At 45.4% G+C, this 22,693-nt stretch overlaps 1 protein-coding gene and 3 non-coding genes across 4 annotated transcripts in view; 1 reads left to right on the forward strand and 3 right to left on the reverse strand.

The window, feature by feature from the left end:
- Positions 1-22,693, reverse strand: part of LOC100497613 (Fc receptor-like protein 5) — a 46,242-nt gene that overhangs the window by 23,340 nt on the left and 209 nt on the right. Inside the window, exons 2-5 of the mRNA XM_012954266.3 lie at positions 22,206-22,475; positions 16,917-17,198; positions 15,723-16,004; positions 13,151-13,453 (exon numbers count right to left, since the gene is read on the reverse strand). Coding sequence (XP_012809720.1) covers positions 13,151-13,453; positions 15,723-16,004; positions 16,917-17,198; positions 22,206-22,475 — 1,137 coding nt within the window. The remainder of the gene's footprint in view (positions 1-13,150; positions 13,454-15,722; positions 16,005-16,916; positions 17,199-22,205; positions 22,476-22,693) is intronic.
- On the reverse strand, positions 19,145-19,227 carry trnal-cag. Its single transcript has one exon. It is a non-coding gene; the product is annotated as a tRNA-Leu (tRNA).
- Positions 19,686-19,757, forward strand: trnaa-ugc. The gene has a single exon. It is a non-coding gene; the product is annotated as a tRNA-Ala (tRNA).
- trnay-gua lies at positions 20,581-20,666 on the reverse strand. The gene is given in 2 exon segments: positions 20,581-20,616; positions 20,630-20,666. It is a non-coding gene; the product is annotated as a tRNA-Tyr (tRNA).

Genomic DNA, 22,693 nt, shown 5'->3' on the forward strand with positions numbered 1-22,693 from the left:
ATAGGTCAGTGTGGGTCTGTATGTGAGTGGATAGATAGGTCAGTGTGGGTCTGTATGTGAGTGGATAGATAGGGTCAGTATGGGTCTGTATGTGAGTGGATAGGTCAGTGTGGGTCTGTATGTGAGTGGATAGATAGGTCAGTATGGGTCTGTATGTGAGTGATAGGTCAGTATGGGTCTGTATGTGAGTGGATAGGTCAGTGTGGGTCTGTATGTGAGTGGATAGATAGGTCAGTGTGGGTCTGTTAGTGAGTGGATAGATAGGTCAGTATGGGTCTGTATGTGAGTGGATAGGATAGGTCAGTATGGGTCTGTATGTGAGTGGATAGATAGGTCCAGTATGGGTCTGTATGTGAGTGGATAGATAGGTCAGTATGGGTCTGTATGTGAGTGGATAGATAGGTCAGTATGGGTCTGTATGTGATGTGGATAGGTCAGTATGGGTCTGTATGTGAGTGGATAGGTCAGTATGGGTCTGTATGTGAGTGGATAGGTCAGTGTGCGGTCTGTATGTGAGTGGATAGATAGGTCAGTGTGGGTCTGTATGTGAGTGGATAGGTCAGTGTGGGTCTGTATGTGAGTGGATAGGTCAGTATGGGTCTGTATGTGAGTGGATAGATAGGTCAGTGTGGGTCTGTATGTGAGTGGATTAGGTCAGTGTGGGTCTGTATGTGAGTGGATAGATAGGTCAGTGTGGTCTGTATGTGAGTGGATAGATAGGTCAGTGTGGGTCTGTATGTGAGTGCGATAGATAGGTCAGTGTGGGTCTGTAATGTTGAGTGGATAGATAGGTCAGTGTGGGTCTGTATGTGAGTGGATAGGTCAGTGTGGGTCTGTATGTGAGTGGATAGGTCAGTGTGGGTCTGTATGTGAGTGGATAGGTCAGTATGGGTCTGTATGTGAGTGGATAGATAGGTCAGTGTGGGTCTGTATGTGAGTGATAGATAGGTCAGTATGGGTCTGTATGTGAGTGGATAGGTCAGTGTGGGTCTGTATGTGAGTGGATAGGTCAGTATGGGTCTGTATGTGAGTGGATAGGTCAGTGTGGGTCTGTATGTGAGTGGATAGGTCAGTGTGGGTCTGTATGTGAGTGGATAGGTCAGTATGAGTCTGTATGTGAGTGGATAGGTCAGTATGAGTCTGTATGTGAGTGGATAGATAGGTCAGTATGGGTCTGTATGTGAGTGGATAGGTCAGTGTGGGTCTGTATGTGCAGTGGATAGGTCAGTGTGGGTCTGTATGTGAGTGGATAGATAGGTCCAGTATGGGTCTGTATGTGAGTGGATAGGTCAGTATGGGTCTGTATGTGAGTGGATAGGTCAGTATGGGTCTGTATGTGAGTGGATAGGTCAGTATGGGTCTGTATGTGAGTGGATAGATAGGTCAGTATGGGTCTGTATGTGAGTGGATAGGTCAGTATGGGTCTGTATGTGAGTGGATAGGTCAGTGTGGGTCTGTATGTGAGTGGATAGGTCAGTGTGGGTCTGTATGTGAGTGGATAGATAGGTCAGTATGGGTCTGTATGTGAGTGGATAGATAGGTCAGTATGGGTCTGTATGTGAGTGGATAGGTCAGTGTGGGTCTGTATGTGAGTGGATAGGTCAGTGTGGGTCTGTATGTGAGTGGATAGGTCAGTATGGGTCTGTATGTGAGTGGATAGGTCAGTGTGGGTCTGTATGTGAGTGGATAGGTCAGTGTGGGTCTGTATGTGAGTGGATAGGTCAGTGTGGGTCTGTATGTGAGTGGATAGGTCAGTGTGGGTCTGTATGTGAGTGGATAGATAGGTCAGTATGGGTCTGTATGTGAGTGGATAGTCAGTATGGGTCTGTATGTGAGTGGATAGGTCAGTGTGGGTCTGTATGTGAGTGGATAGGTCCAGTATGGGTCTGTATGTGAGTGGATAGGTCAGTGTGGGTCTGTATGTGAGTGGATAGGTCAGTGTGGGTCTGTATGTGAGTGGATAGATAGGTCAGTGTGGGTCTGTATGTGAGTGGATAGATAGGTCAGTATGGGTCTGTATGTGAGTGGATAGGTCAGTGTGGGTCTGTATGTGAGTGGATAGATAGGTCAGTGTGGGTCTGGTATGTGAGTGGATAGATAGGTCAGTATGGGTCTGTATGTGAGTGGATAGGTCAGTGTGGGTCTGTATGTGAGTGGATAGATAGGTCAGTATGGGTCTGTATGTGGAGTGGATAGGTCAGTATGGGTCTGTATGTGAGTGGATAGGTCAGTGTGGGTCTGTATGTGGAGTGGATAGATAGGTCAGTGTGGGTCTGTATGTGAGTGGATAGATAGGTCAGTATGGGTCTGTATGTGAGTGGATAGATAGGTCAGTATGGGTCTGTATGTGAGTGGATAGATAGGTCAGTATGGGTCTGTATGTGAGTGGATAGATAGGTCAGTATGGGTCTGTATGTGAGTGGATAGATAGGTCAGTATGGGTCTGTATGTGAGTGGATAGGTCAGTATGGGTCTGTATGTGAGTGGATAGGTCAGTATGGGTCTGTATGTGAGTGGATAGGTCAGTGTGGGTCTGTATGTGAGTGGATAGATAGGTCAGTGTGGGTCTGTATGTGAGTGGATAGGTCCAGTATGGGTCTGTATGTGAGTGGATAGATAGGTCAGTGTGGGTCTGTATGTGAGTGGATAGATAGGTTCAGTATGGGTCTGTATGTGAGTGGATAGGTCAGTGTGGGTCTGTATGTGAGTGGATAGGTCAGTATGGGTCTGTATGTGAGTGGATAGGTCAGTGTGGGTCTGTATGTGAGTGGATAGGTCAGTGTGGGTCTGTATGTGAGTGGATAGGTCAGTATGAGTCTGTATGTGAGTGGATAGATAGGTCAGTGTGGGTCTGTATGTGAGTGGATAGATAGGTCAGTATGGGTCTGTATGTGAGTGGATAGGTCAGTGTGGGTCTGTTGTGAGTGGATAGGTCAGTGTGGGTCTGTATGTGAGTGGATAGATAGGTCAGTATGGTCTGTATGTGAGTGGATAGGTCAGTATGGGTCTGTATGTGAGTGGATAGGTCAGTATGGGTCTGTATGTGAGTGGATAGATAGGTCAGTATGGGTCTGTATGTGAGTGGATAGGTCAGTATGGGTCTGTATGTGAGTGGATAGGTCAGTGTGGGTCTGTATGTGAGTGGATAGGTCAGTGTGGGTCTGTATGTGAGTGGATAGATAGGTCAGTATGGGTCTGTATGTGAGTGGATAGATAGGTCAGTATGGGTCTGTATGTGAGTGGATAGGTCAGTGTGGGTCTGTATGTGAGTGGATAGGTCAGTGTGGGTCTGTATGTGAGTGGATAGTCAGTATGGGTCTGTATGTGAGTGGAAGGTCAGTGTGGGTCTGTATGTGAGTGGATAGGTCAGTGTGGGTCTGTATGTGAGTGGATAGGTCAGTGTGGGTCTGTATGTGAGTGGATTAGGTCAGTGTGGGTCTGTATGTGAGTGGATAGATAGGTCAGTATGGGTCTGTATGTGAGTGGATAGGTCAGTATGGGTCTGTATGTGAGTGGATAGGTCCAGTGTGGGTCTGTATGTGAGTGGATAGGTTCAGTATGGGTCTGTATGTGAGTGGATAGGTCAGTGTGGGTCTGTATGTGAGTGGATAGGTCAGTGTGGGTCTGTATGTGAGTGGATAGATAGGTCAGTATGGGTCTGTATGTGAGTGGATAGATAGGTCAGTATGGGTCTGTATGTGAGTGGATAGGTCAGTATGGGTCTGTATGTGAGTGGATAGATAGGTCAGTGTGGGTCTGTATGTGAGTGGATAGGTCAGTGTGGGTCTGTATGTGAGTGGATAGATAGGTCAGTATGGGTCTGTATGTGAGTGGATAGGTCAGTATGGGTCTGTATGTGAGTGGATAGGTCAGTATGGGTCTGTATGTGAGTGGATAGATAGGTCAGTATGGGTCTGTATGTGAGTGGATAGGTCAGTGTGGGTCTGTATGTGAGTGGATAGGTCAGTGTGGGTCTGTATGTGAGTGGATAGATAGGTCAGTATGGGTCTGTATGTGAGTGGATAGATAGGTCAGTGTGGGTCTGTATGTGAGTGGATAGATAGGTCAGTGTGGGTCTGTATGTGAGTGGATAGATAGGTCAGTATGGGTCTGTATGTGAGTGTATAGATAGGTCAGTATGGGTCTGTATGTGAGTGGATAGATAGGTCAGTATGGGTCTGTATGTGAGTGGATAGATAGGTCAGTATGGGTCTGTATGTGAGTGGATAGATAGGTCAGTGTGGGTCTGTATGTGAGTGGATAGATAGGTCAGTATGGGTCTGTATGTGAGTGGATAGGTCAGTGTGGGTCTGTATGTGAGTGGATAGATAGGTCAGTGTGGGTCTGTATGTGAGTGGATAGATAGGTCAGTATGGGTCTGTATGTGAGTGGATAGGTCAGTGTGGGTCTGTATGTGAGTGGATAGATAGGTCAGTATGGGTCTGTATGTGAGTGGATAGGTCAGTATGGGTCTGTATGTGAGTGGATAGATAGGTCAGTATGGGTCTGTATGTGAGTGGATAGGTCAGTGTGGGTCTGTATGTGAGTGGATAGATAGGTCAGTGTGGGTCTGTATGTGAGTGGATAGATAGGTCAGTGTGGGTCTGTATGTGAGTGGATAGATAGGTCAGTATGGGTCTGTATGTGAGTGGATAGGTCAGTGTGGGTCTGTATGTGAGTGGATAGATAGGTCAGTGTGGGTCTGTATGTGAGTGGATAGATAGGTCAGTATGGGTCTGTATGTGAGTGGATAGGTCAGTGTGGGTCTGTATGTGAGTGGATAGATAGGTCAGTATGGGTCTGTATGTGAGTGGATAGGTCAGTATGGGTCTGTATGTGAGTGGATAGGTCAGTGTGGGTCTGTATGTGAGTGGATAGATAGGTCAGTGTGGGTCTGTATGTGAGTGGATAGATAGGTCAGTATGGGTCTGTATGTGAGTGGATAGATAGGTCAGTATGGGTCTGTATGTGAGTGGATAGATAGGTCAGTATGGGTCTGTATGTGAGTGGATAGATAGGTCAGTATGGGTCTGTATGTGAGTGGATAGATAGGTCAGTATGGGTCTGTATGTGAGTGGATAGGTCAGTATGGGTCTGTATGTGAGTGGATAGGTCAGTGTGGGTCTGTATGTGAGTGGATAGATAGGTCAGTGTGGGTCTGTATGTGAGTGGATAGGTCAGTATGGGTCTGTATGTGAGTGGATAGATAGGTCAGTGTGGGTCTGTATGTGAGTGGATAGGTCAGTGTGGGTCTGTATGTGAGTGGATAGATAGGTCAGTATGGGTCTGTATGTGAGTGGATAGGTCAGTATGGGTCTGTATGTGAGTGGATAGGTCAGTGTGGGTCTGTATGTGAGTGGATAGATAGGTCAGTATGGGTCTGTATGTGAGTGGATAGATAGGTCAGTATGGGTCTGTATGTGAGTGGATAGATAGGTCAGTATGGGTCTGTATGTGAGTGGATAGATAGGTCAGTATGGGTCTGTATGTGAGTGGATAGGTCAGTATGGGTCTGTATGTGAGTGGATAGGTCAGTGTGGGTCTGTATGTGAGTGGATAGATAGGTCAGTATGGGTCTGTATGTGAGTGGATAGGTCAGTGTGGGTCTGTATGTGAGTGGATAGATAGGTCAGTGTGGGTCTGTATGTGAGTGGATAGATAGGTCAGTATGGGTCTGTATGTGAGTGGATAGGTTCAGTGTGGGTCTGTATGTGAGTGGATAGATAGGTCAGTGTGGGTCTGTATGTGAGTGGATAGGTCAGTGTGGGTCTGTATGTGAGTGGATAGATAGGTCAGTGTGGGTCTGTATGTGAGTGGATAGATAGGTCAGTGTGGGTCTGTATGTGAGTGGATAGGTCAGTATGGGTCTGTATGTGAGTGGATAGGTCAGTGTGGGTCTGTATGTGAGTGGATAGATAGGTCAGTGTGGGTCTGTATGTGAGTGGATAGGTCAGTATGGGTCTGTAATGTGAGTGGATAGATAGGTCAGTGTGGGTCTGTATGTGAGTGGATAGATAGGTCAGTATGGGTCTGTATGTGAGTGGATAGGTCAGTATGGGTCTGTATGTGAGTGGATAGGTCAGTATGGGTCTGTATGTGAGTGGATAGGTCAGTGTGGGTCTGTATGTGAGTGGATAGGTCAGTATGGGTCTGTATGTGAGTGGATAGGTCAGTATGGGTCTGTATGTGAGTGGATAGGTCAGTGTGGGTCTGTATGTGAGTGGATAGGTCAGTATGGGTCTGTATGTGAGTGGATAGGTCAGTGTGGGTCTGTATGTGAGTGGATAGATAGGTCAGTATGGGTCTGTATGTGAGTGGATAGGTCAGTGTGGGTCTGTATGTGAGTGGATAGGTCAGTGTGGGTCTGTATGTGAGTGGATAGATAGGTCAGTATGGGTCTGTATGTGAGTGGATGGATAGGTCAGTATGGGTCTGTATGTGAGTGGATAGATAGGTCAGTGTGGGTCTGTATGTGAGTGGATAGATAGGTCAGTGTGGGTCTGTATGTGAGTGGATAGGTCAGTATGGGTCTGTATGTGAGTGGATAGATAGGTCAGTGTGGGTCTGTATGTGAGTGGATAGATAGGTCAGTATGGGTCTGTATGTGAGTGGATAGATAGGTCAGTGTGGGTCTGTATGTGAGTGGATAGATAGGTCAGTATGGGTCTGTATGTGAGTGGATAGGTCAGTATGGGTCTGTATGTGAGTGGATAGGTCAGTATGGGTCTGTATGTGAGTGGATAGGTCAGTGTGGGTCTGTATGTGAGTGGATAGGTCAGTATGGGTCTGTATGTGAGTGGATAGGTCAGTGTGGGTCTGTATGTGAGTGGATAGGTCAGTATGGGTCTGTATGTGAGTGGATAGATAGGTCAGTATGGGTCTGTATGTGAGTGGATAGGTCAGTATGGGTCTGTATGTGAGTGGATAGGTCAGTATGGGTCTGTATGTGAGTGGATAGGTCAGTGTGGGTCTGTATGTGAGTGGATAGGTCAGTATGGGTCTGTATGTGAGTGGATAGGTCAGTGTGGGTCTGTATGTGAGTGGATAGGTCAGTGTGGGTCTGTATGTGAGTGGATAGATAGGTCAGTGTGGGTCTGTATGTGAGTGGATAGATAGGTCAGTGTGGGTCTGTATGTGAGTGGATAGATAGGTCAGTGTGGGTCTGTATGTGAGTGGATAGATAGGTCAGTGTGGGTCTGTATGTGAGTGGATAGATAGGTCAGTGTGGGTCTGTATGTGAGTGGATAGATAGGTCAGTGTGGGTCTGTATGTGAGTGGATAGATAGGTCAGTGTGGGTCTGTATGTGAGTGGATAGATAGGTCAGTATGGGTCTGTATGTGAGTGGATAGGTCAGTATGGGTCTGTATGTGAGTGGATAGATTGGTCAGTATGGGTCTGTATGTGAGTGGATAGATGGGTCAGTGTGGGTCTGTATGTGAGTGGATAGATAGGTCAGTGTGGGTCTGTATGTGAGTGGATAGATAGGTCAGTGTGGGTCTGTATGTGAGTGGATAGATAGGTCAGTGTGGGTCTGTATATGAGTGGATAGATAGGTCAGTGTGGGTCTGTATATGAGTGGATAGATAGGTCAGTGTGGGTCTGTATGTGAGTGGATAGGTCAGTATGGGTCTGTATGTGAGTGGATAGGTCAGTGTGGGTCTGTATGTGAGTGGATAGATAGGTCAGTGTGGGTCTGTATATGAGTGGATAGATAGGTCAGTGTGGGTCTGTATGTGAGTGGATAGGTCAGTGTGGGTCTGTATGTGAGTGGATAGATAGGTCAGTGTGGGTCTGTATATGAGTGGATAGATAGGTCAGTGTGGGTCTGTATGTGAGTGGATAGGTCAGTGTGGGTCTGTATGTGAGTGGATAGGTCAGTATGGGTCTGTATGTGAGTGGATAGGTCAGTATGGGTCTGTATGTGAGTGGATGAATAGGTCAGTATGGGTCTGTATGTGAGTGGATAGGTCAGTATGGGTCTGTATGTGAGTGGATAGATAGGTCAGTGTGGGTCTGTATATGAGTGGATAGATAGGTCAGTGTGGGTCTGTATGTGAGTGGATAGATAGGTCAGTATGGGTCTGTATGTGAGTGGATGGATAGGTCAGTATGGGTCTGTATGTGAGTGGATAGATAGGTCAGTATGGGTCTGTATGTGAGTGGATAGATAGGTCAGTATGGGTCTGTATGTGAGTGGATAGATAGGTCAGTATGGATCTGTATGTGAGTGGATAGATAGGTCAGTGTGGGTCTGTATGTGAGTGGATAGGTTAGTATGGGTCTGTATGTGAGTGGATAGGTCAGTGTGGGTCTGTATGTGAGTGGATAGGTCAGTGTGGGTCTGTATGTGAGTGTATAGATAGGTCAGTATGGGTCTGTATGTGAGTGGATAGATAGGTCAGTGTGGGTCTGTATGTGAGTGGATAGATAGGTCAGTGTGGGTCTGTATATGAGTGGATAGATAGGTCAGTGTGGGTCTGTATGTGAGTGGATAGGTTAGTATGGGTCTGTATGTGAGTGGATAGGTCAGTGTGGGTCTGTATGTGAGTGTATAGATAGGTCAGTATGGGTCTGTATGTGAGTGGATAGATAGGTCAGTGTGGGTCTGTATGTGAGTGGGTAGATAGGTCAGTGTGGGTCTGTATGTGAGTGGATAGATAGGTCAGTATGGGTCTGTATGTGAGCGGATAGATAGGTCAGTGTGGGTCTGTATGTGAGTGGGTAGATAGGTCAGTATGGGTCTGTATGTGAGTGGGTAGATAGGTCAGTGTGGGTCTGTATGTGAGTGGATAGATAGGTCAGTGTGGGTCTGTATGTGAGTGGATAGATAGGTCAGTATGGGTCTGTATGTGAGTGGATAGATAGGTCAGTGTGGGTCTGTATGTGAGTGGATAGATAGGTCAGTATGGGTCTGTATGTGAGTGGATAGATAGGTCAGTGTGGGTCTGTATGTGAGTGGATAGATAGGTCAGTATGGGTCTGTATGTGAGTGGATAGATAGGTCAGTGTGGGTCTGTATGTGAGTGGGTAGATAGGTCAGTATGGGTCTGTATGTGAGTGGATAGATAGGTCAGTGTGGGTCTGTATGTGAGTGGATAGATAGGTCAGTGTGGGTCTGTATGTGAGTGGATAGGTCAGTGTGGGTCTGTATGTGAGTGGATAGGTCAGTGTGGGTCTGTATGTGAGTGGATAGATAGGTCAGTGTGGGTCTGTATGTGAGTGGATAGGTCAGTGTGGGTCTGGTATGTGAGTGGATAGGTCAGTGTGGGTCTGTATGTGAGTGGATAGATAGGTCAGTATGGGTCTGTATGTGAGTGGATAGATAGGTCAGTATGGGTCTGTATGTGAGTGGATAGGTCAGTGTGGGTCTGTATGTGAGTGGATAGATAGGTCAGTGTGGGTCTGTATGTGAGTGGATAGATAGGTCAGTGTGGGTCTGTATGTGAGTGGATAGGTCAGTGTGGGTCTGTATATGAGTGGATAGATAGGTCAGTATGGGTCTGTATGTGAGTGGATAGGTCAGTGTGGGTCTGTATGTGAGTGGATAGATAGGTCAGTGTGGGTCTGTATGTGAGTGGATAGATAGGTCAGTGTGGGTCTGTATATGAGTGGATAGATAGGTCAGTGTGGGTCTGTATGTGAGTGGATAGGTCAGTGTGGGTCTGTATGTGAGTGGATAGGTCAGTATGGGTCTGTATGTGAGTGGATAGGTCAGTATGGGTCTGTATGTGAGTGGATGGATAGGTCAGTATGGGTCTGTATGTGAGTGGATAGATAGGTCAGTATGGGTCTGTATGTGAGTGGATAGGTCAGTGTGGGTCTGTATGTGAGTGGATAGGTCAGTGTGGGTCTGTATGTGAGTGGATAGATAGGTCAGTGTGGGTCTGTATGTGAGTGGATAGATAGGTCAGTGTGGGTCTGTATGTGAGTGGATAGATAGGTCAGTATGGGTCTGTATGTGAGTGGATAGATAGGTCAGTGTGGGTCTGTATGTGAGTGGATAGATAGGTCAGTATGGGTCTGTATGTGAGTGGATAGATAGGTCAGTGTGGGTCTGTATGTGAGTGGATAGATAGGTCAGTATGGCATACCTCCAAACATTTGAAAAATGAAAAGAGGGACACATTTTGACCACGCCCACTTTTGTGGCCACACCCCAATTACCACAGCCCATTTTTTTCCCAAAAAATACTCAAGACGCAAAATATGCTATACCCTCATACTGTACGACCTAAGGAAAACAATATAGCAACTCCTACATCTAAAATACAAATATAGAGAGAAGGCAGTCAGTTATAAGTGAGTTATAACTATGTACCAGTTTTGCCCCCCCATACACAGTGCCCCCAATGGCCCAATAGACAGTACCCCCCATACACAGTGCCCCCATAGACAGTACGCCCCATACACAGTGCCTCCCATAGAAAGTGACCCCAAAGACAGTACCCTCATAGACAGTGCTCCATAGACAGTACCCCCCATAGACAGTACCCCACATAGAAAGTGCTCCCAATTGACCCCATAGACAGTGCCCCAATTGACCCAATAGACAGTGCCCCAATTGACGCCATAGACAGTGCCCACAATTTCCCCACAGACAGTAGCCCAATACACAGTGCCCCCATAAAAGGTACCCCATACACAATGCCCCCATAGAAAGTGCCCTCAATTTTCTCCATAGACAGTACCCCCATAAACAGTGCCCCCATAGAAGGTACCCCCATACACAATGCCCCCATAGAAAGTGCCCCCAATTTCCCCCATAGACAGTACCCCCATACACAGTGCCCCATAGACAGTATCCCCCATAGACAGTGCCCCCAATTGCCCCTATAGACATTACCCCCATGCACAGTGCCCCCCATAGACACTCCTTTTTCTGCGGCTCTGCTCCTTATGTGGTGGTGACAGGCCCTTTTATAAGGTTGCGCCCCGTGCGTATTGATGTCACACGTACCCAGGGGCGCAACCTTATAAAAGGGCCTGTCGCTGCCGCACAAGGAGCCGCATAAGGAGCGGAGCCGCACAAGGAGCCGGAGCGCCTGTCTTCAGCCAGCACATCCCGCTTTCCCAGATAGTTCAATGAATGTCCCACATTTCCGTAATCTATTACAGAAATGCGCGACATTCATTGAACTATCCGGGACAGCAGGGTGCGCTATAAAAACCGGGGTATGGTATGGGTCTGTATGTGGGTGCTGGGATCACTTGGAAGGGCTGACCTTCATGGACCTTGGTCTTTTTTAATCCCAACGTAACTATGTAACTATCAGACACATCATGTCTGGAGATCAGTTAAGAGATGGATGGAGGGGCTGATAGCTGAGGGCTCCTTTATTATGAAGACACTTCAGCCAATCAGAATATAGGGGTGGGACTATAAGACTGAAGTAGATTAGGCGGGAATGTACAGGTTATATCTGCCACTGTTGTATATTAGTTTGCAATACAGTGGAGGAAATAATTATTTGACCCCTCACTGATTTTGTAAGTTTGTCCAATGACAAAGAAATGAAAAGTCTCAGAACAGTATCATTTCAATGGTAGGTTTAACAGTGGCAGATAGCACATCAAAAGGAAAATCGAAAAAATAACTTTAAATAAAAGATAGCAACTGATTTGCATTTCATTGAGTGAAATAAGTTTTTGAACCCTCTAACAAAAAAAGACTTAATACTTAGTGGAAAAACCCTTGTTTGCAAGCACAGAGGTCAAACGTTTCTTGTAATTGATGACCAAGTTTGCGCACATTTTAGGAGGAATGTTGGTCCCACTCCTCTTTGCAGATCATCTCTAAATCCCTAAGGTTTCTGTCTCTGTGCAACTCTGAGCTTGAGCTCCCTCCATAGGTTTTCTATTGGATTAAGGTCCGGAGACTGACTAGGCCACTCCATGACCTTAATGTGCTTCTTCTTAAGCCACTCCTTTGTTGCCTTTGCTGTATGTTTTGGGTCATTGTCGTGCTGGAACACCCATCCACGACCCATTTTCAGTTTCCTGGCAGAGGGAAGGAGGTTGTCGTTCAGGATTTCACGATACATGGCTCCGTCCATTTTCCCGTTAATGCGAATAAGTTGTCCTGTGCCCTTAGCAGAAAAACACCCCAAAGCAAAATGTTTCCACCCCCATGCTTGACGGTGGGGACGGTGTTTTGGGGGTCATAGACAGCATTTTTCTTCCTCCAAACACAGCGAGTTGAGTTGATGCCAAAGAGCTCTATTTTGGTCTCATCAGACCACAGCACCTTCTCCCAGTCACTCACAGAATCATTCAGGTGTTCATTGGCAAACTTCAGACGGGCCTGCACATGTGCCTTCTTGAGCAGGGGGACCTTGCGAGCCCTGCAGGATTTTAATCCATTGCGGTGTAATGTGTTTCCAATGGTTTTCTTGGTGACTGTGGTCCCTGCTAATTTGAGGTCATTAACTAACTCCTCCCGTGTAGTTCTAGGATGCTTTTTCACCTTTCTCAGAATCATTGACACCCCACGAGGTGAGATCTTGCGTGGAGCCCCAGAGCGAGGTCAATTGATGGTCATTTTGTGCTCCTTCCATTTTCGAACAATCGCACCAACAGTTGTCACCTTCTCTCCCAGCTTCTTGCTAATGGTTTTGTAGCCCATTCCAGCCTTGTGCAGGTCTACAATTTTGTCTCTGACATCCTTGGACAGCTCTTTGGTCTTTCCCATGTTGGAGAGTTTGGAGTCTGCTTGATTGATTGATTCTGTGGACAGGTGTCTTTTATACAGGTGACTAGTTAAGACAGGTGTCCTTAATGAGGTTGACTAATTGAGTAGAAGTGTCTAACCACTCTGTGGGAGCCAGAACTCTTAATGGTTGGTAGGGGTTCAAAAACTTATTTCACTCAATGAAATGCAAATCAGTTGCTATCTTTTATTTAAAGTTATTTTTTCCATTTTCCTTTTGATGTGCTATCTGCCACTGTTAAAATAAACCTACCATTGAAATGATACTGTTCTGAGACTTTTCATTTCTTTGTCATTGGACAAACTTACAAAATCAGTGAGGGGTCAAATAATTATTTCCTCCACTGTAAATACTGTGCCCATAATGTTATATATATATATATTTTTTTTTTTTTTATAGACAGACACTTCCATGTGACATGATACTGGTTTGGAATATTTACCTTTATCATTATTATGCTCATGGTTTTGATAGATTCTAAACACGCCGCTCCTCTTCCTCACCCTGCCATTTAGTGCTTGTACCTCACAGGTATAATTCCCAGAATAATTCAGCGCAAATGAAAGTATTTTGTATTCATAAAATCTACTGAATTCTTGTACTTTTGTCTCATTTCTGTAGAAAGCAAACTGCAGCTCTGTAGTCTCTCTGTGTGGGCTGAGCTTTGTGTCACATGTTATGGTCATGTGATCCCCTTCTGTCATCTGATCTGGGCTCACTTTTATTTGTGGGGCACTGAACAGCTCTGGAAAACAAAATGTAGGTAATAATCATTGACTAAAATTAGAAAATCAGTGACTAATCATTATATTATATGTGTTCATGCATATAAAAGCACAAGCAGTGCACAGCCATACCAAGCAAAGGCCAAGGACTGTTTCTTATCCACAGGAATCTTTATGGACTTAGGGGGCTGTTCCTGCTGAATTGTGCTTAGTACAGGGGAATCCCTATGTGCCATAGTTTTATGGTATCTCTCTGTACAGGCTATGAGCAAACTTAGGGGGCTGTTCCTGCTGAATTGTGCTTAGTACAGGGGAATCCCTATGTGCCATAGTTTTATGGTATCTCTCTGTACAGGCTATGAGCAAACTTAGGGGGCTGTTCCTGCTGAATTGTGCTTAGTACAGGGGAATCCCTATGTGCCATAGTTTTATGGTATCTCTCTGTACAGGCTATGGGCAAACTTAGGTGACTGTTCCTGCTGAATTGTGCTTAGTACAGGGGAATCCCTATGTGCCATAGTTTTATGGTATCTCTCTGTACAGGCTATGAGCAAACTTAGGGGGCTGTTCCTGCTGAATTGTGCTTAGTACAGGGGAATCCCTATGTGCCATAGTTTTATGGTATCTCTCTGTACAGGCTATGAGCAAACTTAGGGGGCTGTTCCTGCTGAATTGTGCTTAGTACAGGGGAATCCCTATGTGCCATAGTTTTATGGTATCTCTCTGTACAGGCTATGGGCAAACTTAGGTGACTGTTCCTGCTGAATTGTGCTTAGTACAGGGGAATCCCTATGTGCCATAGTTTTATGGTATCTCTCTGTACAGGCTATGAGCAAACTGTTCCTGCTGAATTGTGCTTAGTACAGGGGAATCCCTATGTACCATAGTTTTATGGTATCTCTCTGTACAGGCTATGGGCAAACTTAGGGGGCTGTTCCTGCTGAATTGTGCTTAGTACAGGGGAATCCCTATGTGCCATAGTTTTATGGTATCTCTCTGTACAGGCTATGGGCAAACTTAGGGGGCTGTTCCTGCTGAATTGTGCTTAGTACAGGGGAATCCCTATGTGCCATAGTTTTATGGTATCTCTCTGTACAGGCTATGAGCAAACTTAGGGGGCTGTTCCTGCTGAATTGTGCTTAGTACAGGGGAATCCCTATGTGCCATAGGTTTATGGTATCTCTCTGTACAGGCTATGGGCAAACTTAGGGGGCTGTTCCTGCTGAATTGTGCTTAGTACAGGGGAATCCCTATGTGCCATAGTTTTATGGTATCTCTCTGTACAGGCTATGAGCAAACTTAGGGGGCTGTTCCTGCTGAATTGTGCTTAGTACAGGGGAATCCCTATGTGCCATAGTTTTATGGTATCTCTCTGTACAGGCTATGAGCAAACTTAGGGGGCTGTTCCTGCTGAATTGTGCTTAGTACAGGGGAATCCCTATGTGCCATAGTTTTATGGTATCTCTCTGTACAGGCTATGGGCAAACTTAGGGGGCTGTTCCTGCTGAATTGTGCTTAGTACAGGGGAATCCCTATGTGCCATAGTTTTATGGTATCTCTCTGTACAGGCTATGAACCAGTCCTGCCTGGTTTTCCTAATTTGGAAAATGGGGCAGGAGGTTTTGACCAGATAGCCCTTCCAAAAACCGACTGTCTGGGTTAAAACCGGAGAAATAGCAACCCTAGTGCACCATCACACCGTGTATACTCGCCCCTATGCTATTATTAAAACATTCCTACTGGGCCCAAAATGGACCACAGTGTTACCCCACTTCCAACTCTGCCAGTTTCCTACCCAAGTGCCCAATTGTATGCACCAATCTATGACTCACATTGCCTGGCAGCATTGTCCTGTTCTGTAGAGCAAGTGATGAAAACAGAGAGCTTGTGATTATGGAGATATATTTGCATTACATACAGATGCTGCCAGCAAGTTTTCATATTTTGTCTCACCATGTCCAGATACTATTTTTTAAGAGTTAAATCCTGCCACTAGATGGTGCTAGAGTGCAAAGACCTGTCTGCAAAACACAACAGAAAACACCATAGACCCTGCGCCACCTGCTGGTGATTATTGTTTTTTTTCCCTGTGTTAACTGGAAGAGACATAATGTGACAACTTGGCTCCATCAGTATGTAAATCCCAGGAATTAAAAAGGTGAATTTACAATGTTAATCCTGGATATGAACTACATAAATTCATAATGGTGACACGTCAAAAATTAAAATGTGGTATTTTTTGTTTAACCTACAGCTTCAGTTTAGCAGTTTCAACTATTACACACTCACCTTGTATGCGGATATGTGTCACATTGCTATTCTTCTTAATGCTGCCGGTTGGAGTTTGTACCTCACAGGTATAATTCCCAGAATCCTCCAGCTGAGCTGAGGGGACTCCATATTGCTTGGATGAGTTGAATCCCTGCACATTGTGCCCATTTCTGTAGAAAGCAAACTGCAGCTCTGTAGTCTCTCTGTGTGGGCGGAGCTTTGTGTCACATGTTATGGTCATGTGATCTCCTTCTGTCACCTGATATGCACTCACTCTTATTTGTGGGGTACTGAACAGCTCTAAAATAAAAAATTGATTATTAATGACAGTTATTGTAACCTTTATTTTAGCTCAGATAATGCCTTCCCAGACTAGAACCAGCAGAACATGAGTCACAATGGTCTCTGTCACCCAGATGGACCTTTGCTAAAGGGAAGAGATAGGTGACAGTGTTGTGCAACTACAGCTCTCTTGCTGCTGTATAGAGAATACACTAAAGTGCCAGAGGTTCTCCCAAACAACAAAAGATTTATTGGGCACCAAAGGGTTTACTCACAGTATACAGATTCCCTGAGACAAAGTAGTAACACACAACAGGAGTAGACTTTTCAGGTTCCCACTTCACCTCTGTGACCCCCTTTAGTGGACCTGGATCACCTCCTGTGGAACCTCCTGGGAAATCCTCTATCCTGATTTCCATAGTCTTTTGGAGAAGGAAAGACATTTTGGCATTTTATTGCCAATAGATTAGCCACATTAGTGCCACCTAGAGCGCTATATTTATTCTGCAGAAAGCATTACCATACCTGAGCAACAGCCCTAGAAGCTCCCTGTGTTTGTTTAAGATAGCAGCTGCCATTTTAGCTTGGTCTCAGTAGCTTCCTGCTGCAACTCTGGCTGCTGTTAGCTCAGATTACACAGCACAGATGAAGGGGTTCTGATGAGGGGGGAGTGAACTAATAACTAGTTAGTTGCTGTGGGAAAATGCAAAGGTGTTAAATGGCCCTGGGTGAGTAAAAGAGCCTGAACTCCTGTTACCCCCATAGTGGAAGATACAAACGTTTATTACTCGGCTGCATGTTTCTCAGTAGCACAGACACAATCATTAGCGACTACATATATATATATAGATCATGGTGGCCATGTTTATTTTATATTTCCCTCACATTGGACAATTGGGCATTTTCAGCAATAAATTATTGCATACTTACCCTGTATCTGTATATGTTCCTCTCTGCTCCTCTTCCTCACACTGCCGGTTGGAGTTTGTACCTCACAGGTATAATTCCCAGAATCCTCCAGCTGAGCTGAGGGGACTCCATATTGGTTGGATAAACTGAATCCCTGCACATTGTGCCCATTTCTGTAGAAAGCAAACTGCAGCTCTGTAGTCTCTCTGTGTGGGCTGAGCTCGGTGTCACATGTTATGGTCATGTGATCTCCTTCTCTTACCTGATCTGAACTCACTTTTATTTGTGGGGAACTGAACAGCTCTACAAAAGAAACAAAGTTAGCCGAAACATGAAATATATTAATAATATGCACAATAACCTGTAGGTGACGGAACAATGGAAAGTATAGTCTTACCACTCAGGCACAACTCAATGAAATGGAAACTGAAGGATAACAATAGCTTGAACCCCTTTTCTATCTGGGGACCCTACACTAATGGCACCCATGTGGGCACAATAATGTCCCTAGGCCACATCAAGCTCAGCCCAAGGGGTCCTACTTGTCCTTACAGTGCCAAAGGAGAAGGGAGCTGCATTACATGAGGTGTGGGCCTTGGGAAGACAAGTAACCAGGAAATTTTTTAAAAAATTATGACATGGATTGGGCTTAAAAAAGTTGTGTTTCTGACTGATTTATTGAGAAATTCCACCAAAATCCCACTAGCCCCGCCCATCTGTACCACTTCCTGTTGGCTGAATTCTCTGGATGTGCAGGGGGGGCAGCGGCACAGTAGGATAGGAACCAATCAGCAGCTAGGCTGACCAGATAGGGAACTAAAGCTTGTCTGTGCTTGTGTGAGTGCAGGGCTGTGATTGGCTATCCCCTCCTGTTGTGCTTCTGGCTGGGACCATTAGGACACGCCCACCCCTCATTTGAAACACCGATAGAGAACTGATAGGATCCATAGGGAGCTCCAATAAAGGGGCCATTGTTACAGATAGGATTAATATATAGCCAAAGGTGAAACCAGCACCGTATATTATTCATAATTGCCTACAAAATTAGGGTTTTTTCACATTTATCCAATATGTCTCCTTTCAAAGGTGGCATGAATAGAGCTAATGAGAGATTATTGGGTATAATGCCAGCAGGTTATAATGAGCTGTTTGGTGAATACTCAGAGATAAGAAATGAACCCCTTTATGTAATAAAAGGCACTGTTTGCCCAGGAGCAGTAACCCATAGCAACCAATACGATGTTTGCTTTTAAACAAGTGACCAGTAAATTCTGCCTGCTGATTGGTTACCATGTGTTACTGCTCCTGGGCAAACTTAGTGCCTTTTATTACATAACCCCAGAAGAATCTATAGAAGACCAAGCTAATTTACTCCAAACTTGATAGACTGATATTCAGCTGACAAAGAGCAAGAAAAGGAAAGAAAACCCTTTCGAAGTTATTATTGAAATACTAAAACCATTTGATCATATATAATTCACTAGGCACTAAAGTCTGCCGATGAAAAACATTGGCATCTCCATATGGTTGCGGCAGCGCCTGCAGGCTGCTTTGCCTCGTGGCCAGCTTTGTCACTGTCTTGTAATTGGTTGGCGCATTTCAGGTGTCATTTTGCTCTACTGGCTCGGTGGAAACAAAGGCTCCAGCAATACAAGGAAGATTAAGTGTGAGCTTTGTGCGCCACCTGCCAATTGTATACACGGTGCCTGCTGTGCTGTAGCGTGAATCTATCACAACCCCTGCTCTGATGGCGGCACCCTATCAAAAGAAGCGCACGCAAGCTCATCCCTTTCTTCTCATTCATTTCCTTTGCACTGAGATTCAACGTCGCCTAGAAATCAAGCGGCCTGCCACCATTCATCCTCAAAATCATTTGACTGAAACCCTCCTTTAATTACTGTAGACAGTGGATTGAAAGCCAGATTCTAGGTTGTTTTGCTGCCTGCCTAAAAAGGGCTAGCAAGGGAAAAGGCGCCGTGCGGCAGAGGGGAGGGCGTGTATTTTTCCACCATTCTTGCTCATTCATATTTGCGTGTAATGAGATGAGAGAGCTGGCCCAAACTTGCAATAGTATCCATTATTCGGGAGGAATGGCAATAGCTGAATTAGTTGGATTACGGATGGGAAAGCAGCAGCATCCAAATATGTCATCAACTCAGGTGCACCGCCTTCTGTAAGATTCTTATTTGGCTGTCAGTGATTAAAGTGGTTTGAAAGTCCAGATTCATGTCTGGCAGCAAGAAGCCAAATGTCAGAAGTGGGATTCGAACCCACGCCTCCAGGGGAGACTGCGACCTGAACGCAGCGCCTTAGACCGCTCGGCCATCCTGACTAGCCATGGGTGAACGCATCCCTTTTGCTTCACCATAAAATTGGGGAAACAGCAAGAAAATTAGCGAAAACGCATTTGTTGTGCGATTTTTTTGGTCGCTTGCGTCTTTTTGTTGTCGCCCACATCTATTTTTTGTTGGCGTGGCTATTTTCTTGGTGCTCGTGGATTTTTTTTATTCCGCCCAAAAAATTATTTTGCGCCAAATTTTCACAGAAGTTTCGCTAAACAATTTGCCAATGATGAAATGCGGAAATTCGCTGCGAATCCATGCCTGGCGAAAAAAATCGCTCATCACTAATTCTGACAGCAGAAGGCTGCCTCCCAAAGGGCTCCTGCCGTCTGATTCCGTCGCAAGTATATCATAACCAAATAGTCAGCTCAGGCTTTGTTGAAGCACAGGGATTATTATTATTATCAATGTTCAGGCAATAAGCAAAACGGCTTTGACCAGGCTTTGGGGGGATGTAGCTCAGTGGTAGAGCGCATGCTTTGCATGTATGAGGTCTTGGGTTCAATCCCCAGCATCTCCAACCTGGGGCTCTTGAAGGCAGGAGTGGGTCTCTCTTTTTATGTGCGTGTAACGCTTCAGTCACATTCTGTCTAGCGAGCCATCTCGGGAATGCCGTAAACGCTTCTTAGCCTCTCCTTCTTAAAGAACCAGTCCGCTTTCAAAGGACTTTAACCCACCGTCACAGATTTCAGTGCACAATATTACATTACATTAACATTTATTTATAAAGCGCCAACATATTCCGCAGCGCTGTACAATAAGTGGGTTACATACATTGGACATACAGAGTAACATATAAAGCAATCAATAACCGATACAACCGATACGCAAGCTCATCCCTTTCTTCTCATTCATTTCCTTTGCACTGAGATTCAACGTCGCCTAGAAATCAAGCGGCCTGCCACCATTCATCCTCAAAATCATTTGACTGAAACCCTCCTTTAATGGCTCTAGACAGTGGATTGAAAGCCAGATTCTAGGTTGTTTTGCTGCCTGCCTAAAAAGGGATAGCAGAGGATGGTTTCGATCCATTGACCTCTGGGTTATGGGCCCAGCACGCTTCCGCTGCGCCACTCTGCTTCTTGTCAGAAGCTGGCGAGAGGACTCCTCATTAGTTCAATCATAATCACAATGCTTTGCGCCTGTCAATGTGTTCCTTCTAAAAACAAAGTTGTTCAGAGGAATACTGTCGGGGTAAACTGCGTATTTTTCATTCAAAATGCATCAGTCAACAAGACTGCCCCAACAGGATTCTGCTCTGAAATCCATTTTCTAAAAGAGCGAATTTGGCAAGTTGTTGAGATATCACCCCACTGGCTTGCAGGGAAAACAGCTGGAAAATGTCCTTCGAGCCGGAATCAAACCAGCGACCTAAGGTTTGCTTGATTAGACCTACAGTCCTCCGCTCTACCAGCTGAGCTATCGAAGGCCGGCGGACCCTTACCTATCCGTGTCTTGTTAAAGGGATGGGGTGGATGGACTTCAAAGAGGCAACTTTGGAGAGACTGAAGACATAAAGGGTACTGCTCCCAGGTCTTGCTAAGTAGGGCTCTGTCAGAAAGAAGTTCTGCCTCTTCACTTGCTTTCAGGAATGACTTTGTTTCGCAAGGGCAAGCTGTCCTTCTGACCTGCCTACATTCCTGGGGGTTATTGGCGGTACACTACAATTGTATAGGGAAAATCTCTCCTTGCAAAAAGTTGCAAGGAAAAGTCGCTTCGAGAAAATGCAACTTTTTACACCACATCACACAATAAAGAAGTCAGATGTCAAAATGACTGGGGGGTTCTTTTCTGCTACTCTTATGTGTATGATACAGGCACCCCCTTTTGTTACAATTGAGTTTATGGAAACAGGGAAGGGCTCGAGCTCAGCTACAATGGAGCTATGTAACTACTAACATTAATAAATCATGAATTATGGGAGTTATTTTAAAAAAACTCAAATTGTTCTGGGAATAATAATGAAAAAATCAAGTTTTGGTGAAAAGCCACTTTTAAATCTCAAAATTATTTAGAAGTAAGCAAAAATGTAACTTTATCTCATAATTGCTTAGTAAACATGCCCTTTATTGTCCCCTTGGTGACATATATCTATTTGACCCCTTGACATTTCTGCTTCTGCTCAATGGCACCTGGATTGTTTGTCATTAGGCCCATATTGGCAGGGTCGGACTGGGGGGGTGCAGGGCCCACCGGGGCTACTGCCCTAAGGTGCCCCCACTGGGTTCCCCACACCGCCCACAGGGGGGGCCCCAACACCAGTCCAGTGTCCTTCCTGCCGCCCACTGTCCCCCCCTAAGTGTGTATAAGTAAAAGTCACTTGTCAGGGGAGGGACACCGGCGGCCAGGGGAGCATAGATGGGGATCAATCTGGGCCACCGGGGCCCACCGGATTTCCTCCTGGCGGCCCGGCAGCCCAGTCCGGCTCTGCATATTGGTGTGTTAGTGGGTCTCTATTGTATGTATGTATATCTTTATTTATAAAGTGCTACTTATGTACGCAGCGCTGTACAGTAGAATACATACAAGTAAATACAAATAAATACAAGATACAGTTGCAATAAGTTAAGAGCCAAAGACACAAGAGGATGGAGGTCCCTGCCCCGTAGAGCTTGCAATCTATATGTCTCTATTGCTAAGGACTGGGGACAACAGCAAATAATATAGGGATGGGGCAAGTGTTTTGGTGCCAGGAGGGAAGGAAGAGCCCATTTGTACCCAATCAGCAGGCTTGCTTAACCATTGATAGCAAGTCACTATACACCAAAGTAATAATTTGTGGGTGGGAGATGACCCCACTCCTACCCCTATGGATTTAACTTTATTCCTGCATTCTAACCCTATACAATACCCCCTGATGACAACCGTCTATTATTTACATGAATATACCATGCAGGGTGCTTCTAAACCAATAACCTAACAAAATTCTCAGTACAAAACTGACAATAAATTACAGGTTTATATTTACCTGTGACTGAAAGATGTTCCTCAGCAGATGTGTAAGGATTACTGACACCCTGAGACTTATCATGTAACTTTGTTTGGCAGCTGTATGGCCCCGACATGTTGGTCTGTGCCCCCCCAAGCACAAGGGAGTCTGAGCCCAGGGGCCTAATGATTGAATTGTTCCTGTAAAAAACTGTTGTGTTTGTTGTTTTATGTTCAGGGCGAGTGTAACATCTGAGAGTCAGCTCCTCCCCCTCATGGGCACCAGGGGGCGCCTGTAGGATGACTTTATCTGAAATAAAGGAAAATAAAGGAACATAATGGAAACACGCTTCAGTTAAAATAATCTTTATTTTCAACACTGCTTGCACACATCTTTAAAGCTTCATAGTGGTGTAATTTCATGTGTGGCAAACCCAAACCCCTGGGGAGTATTTGGATTCCTGTCTCTCTGTGCTCTTCTGCCTATAAAAGTCAACTTTGACTTTGGGCCTGCCCCTTGGCTTATCA

The sequence above is a fragment of the Xenopus tropicalis genome, chromosome 8 (assembly GCF_000004195.4).
Source record: "Xenopus tropicalis strain Nigerian chromosome 8, UCB_Xtro_10.0, whole genome shotgun sequence".
Taxonomy (NCBI): domain Eukaryota; kingdom Metazoa; phylum Chordata; class Amphibia; order Anura; family Pipidae; genus Xenopus; species Xenopus tropicalis.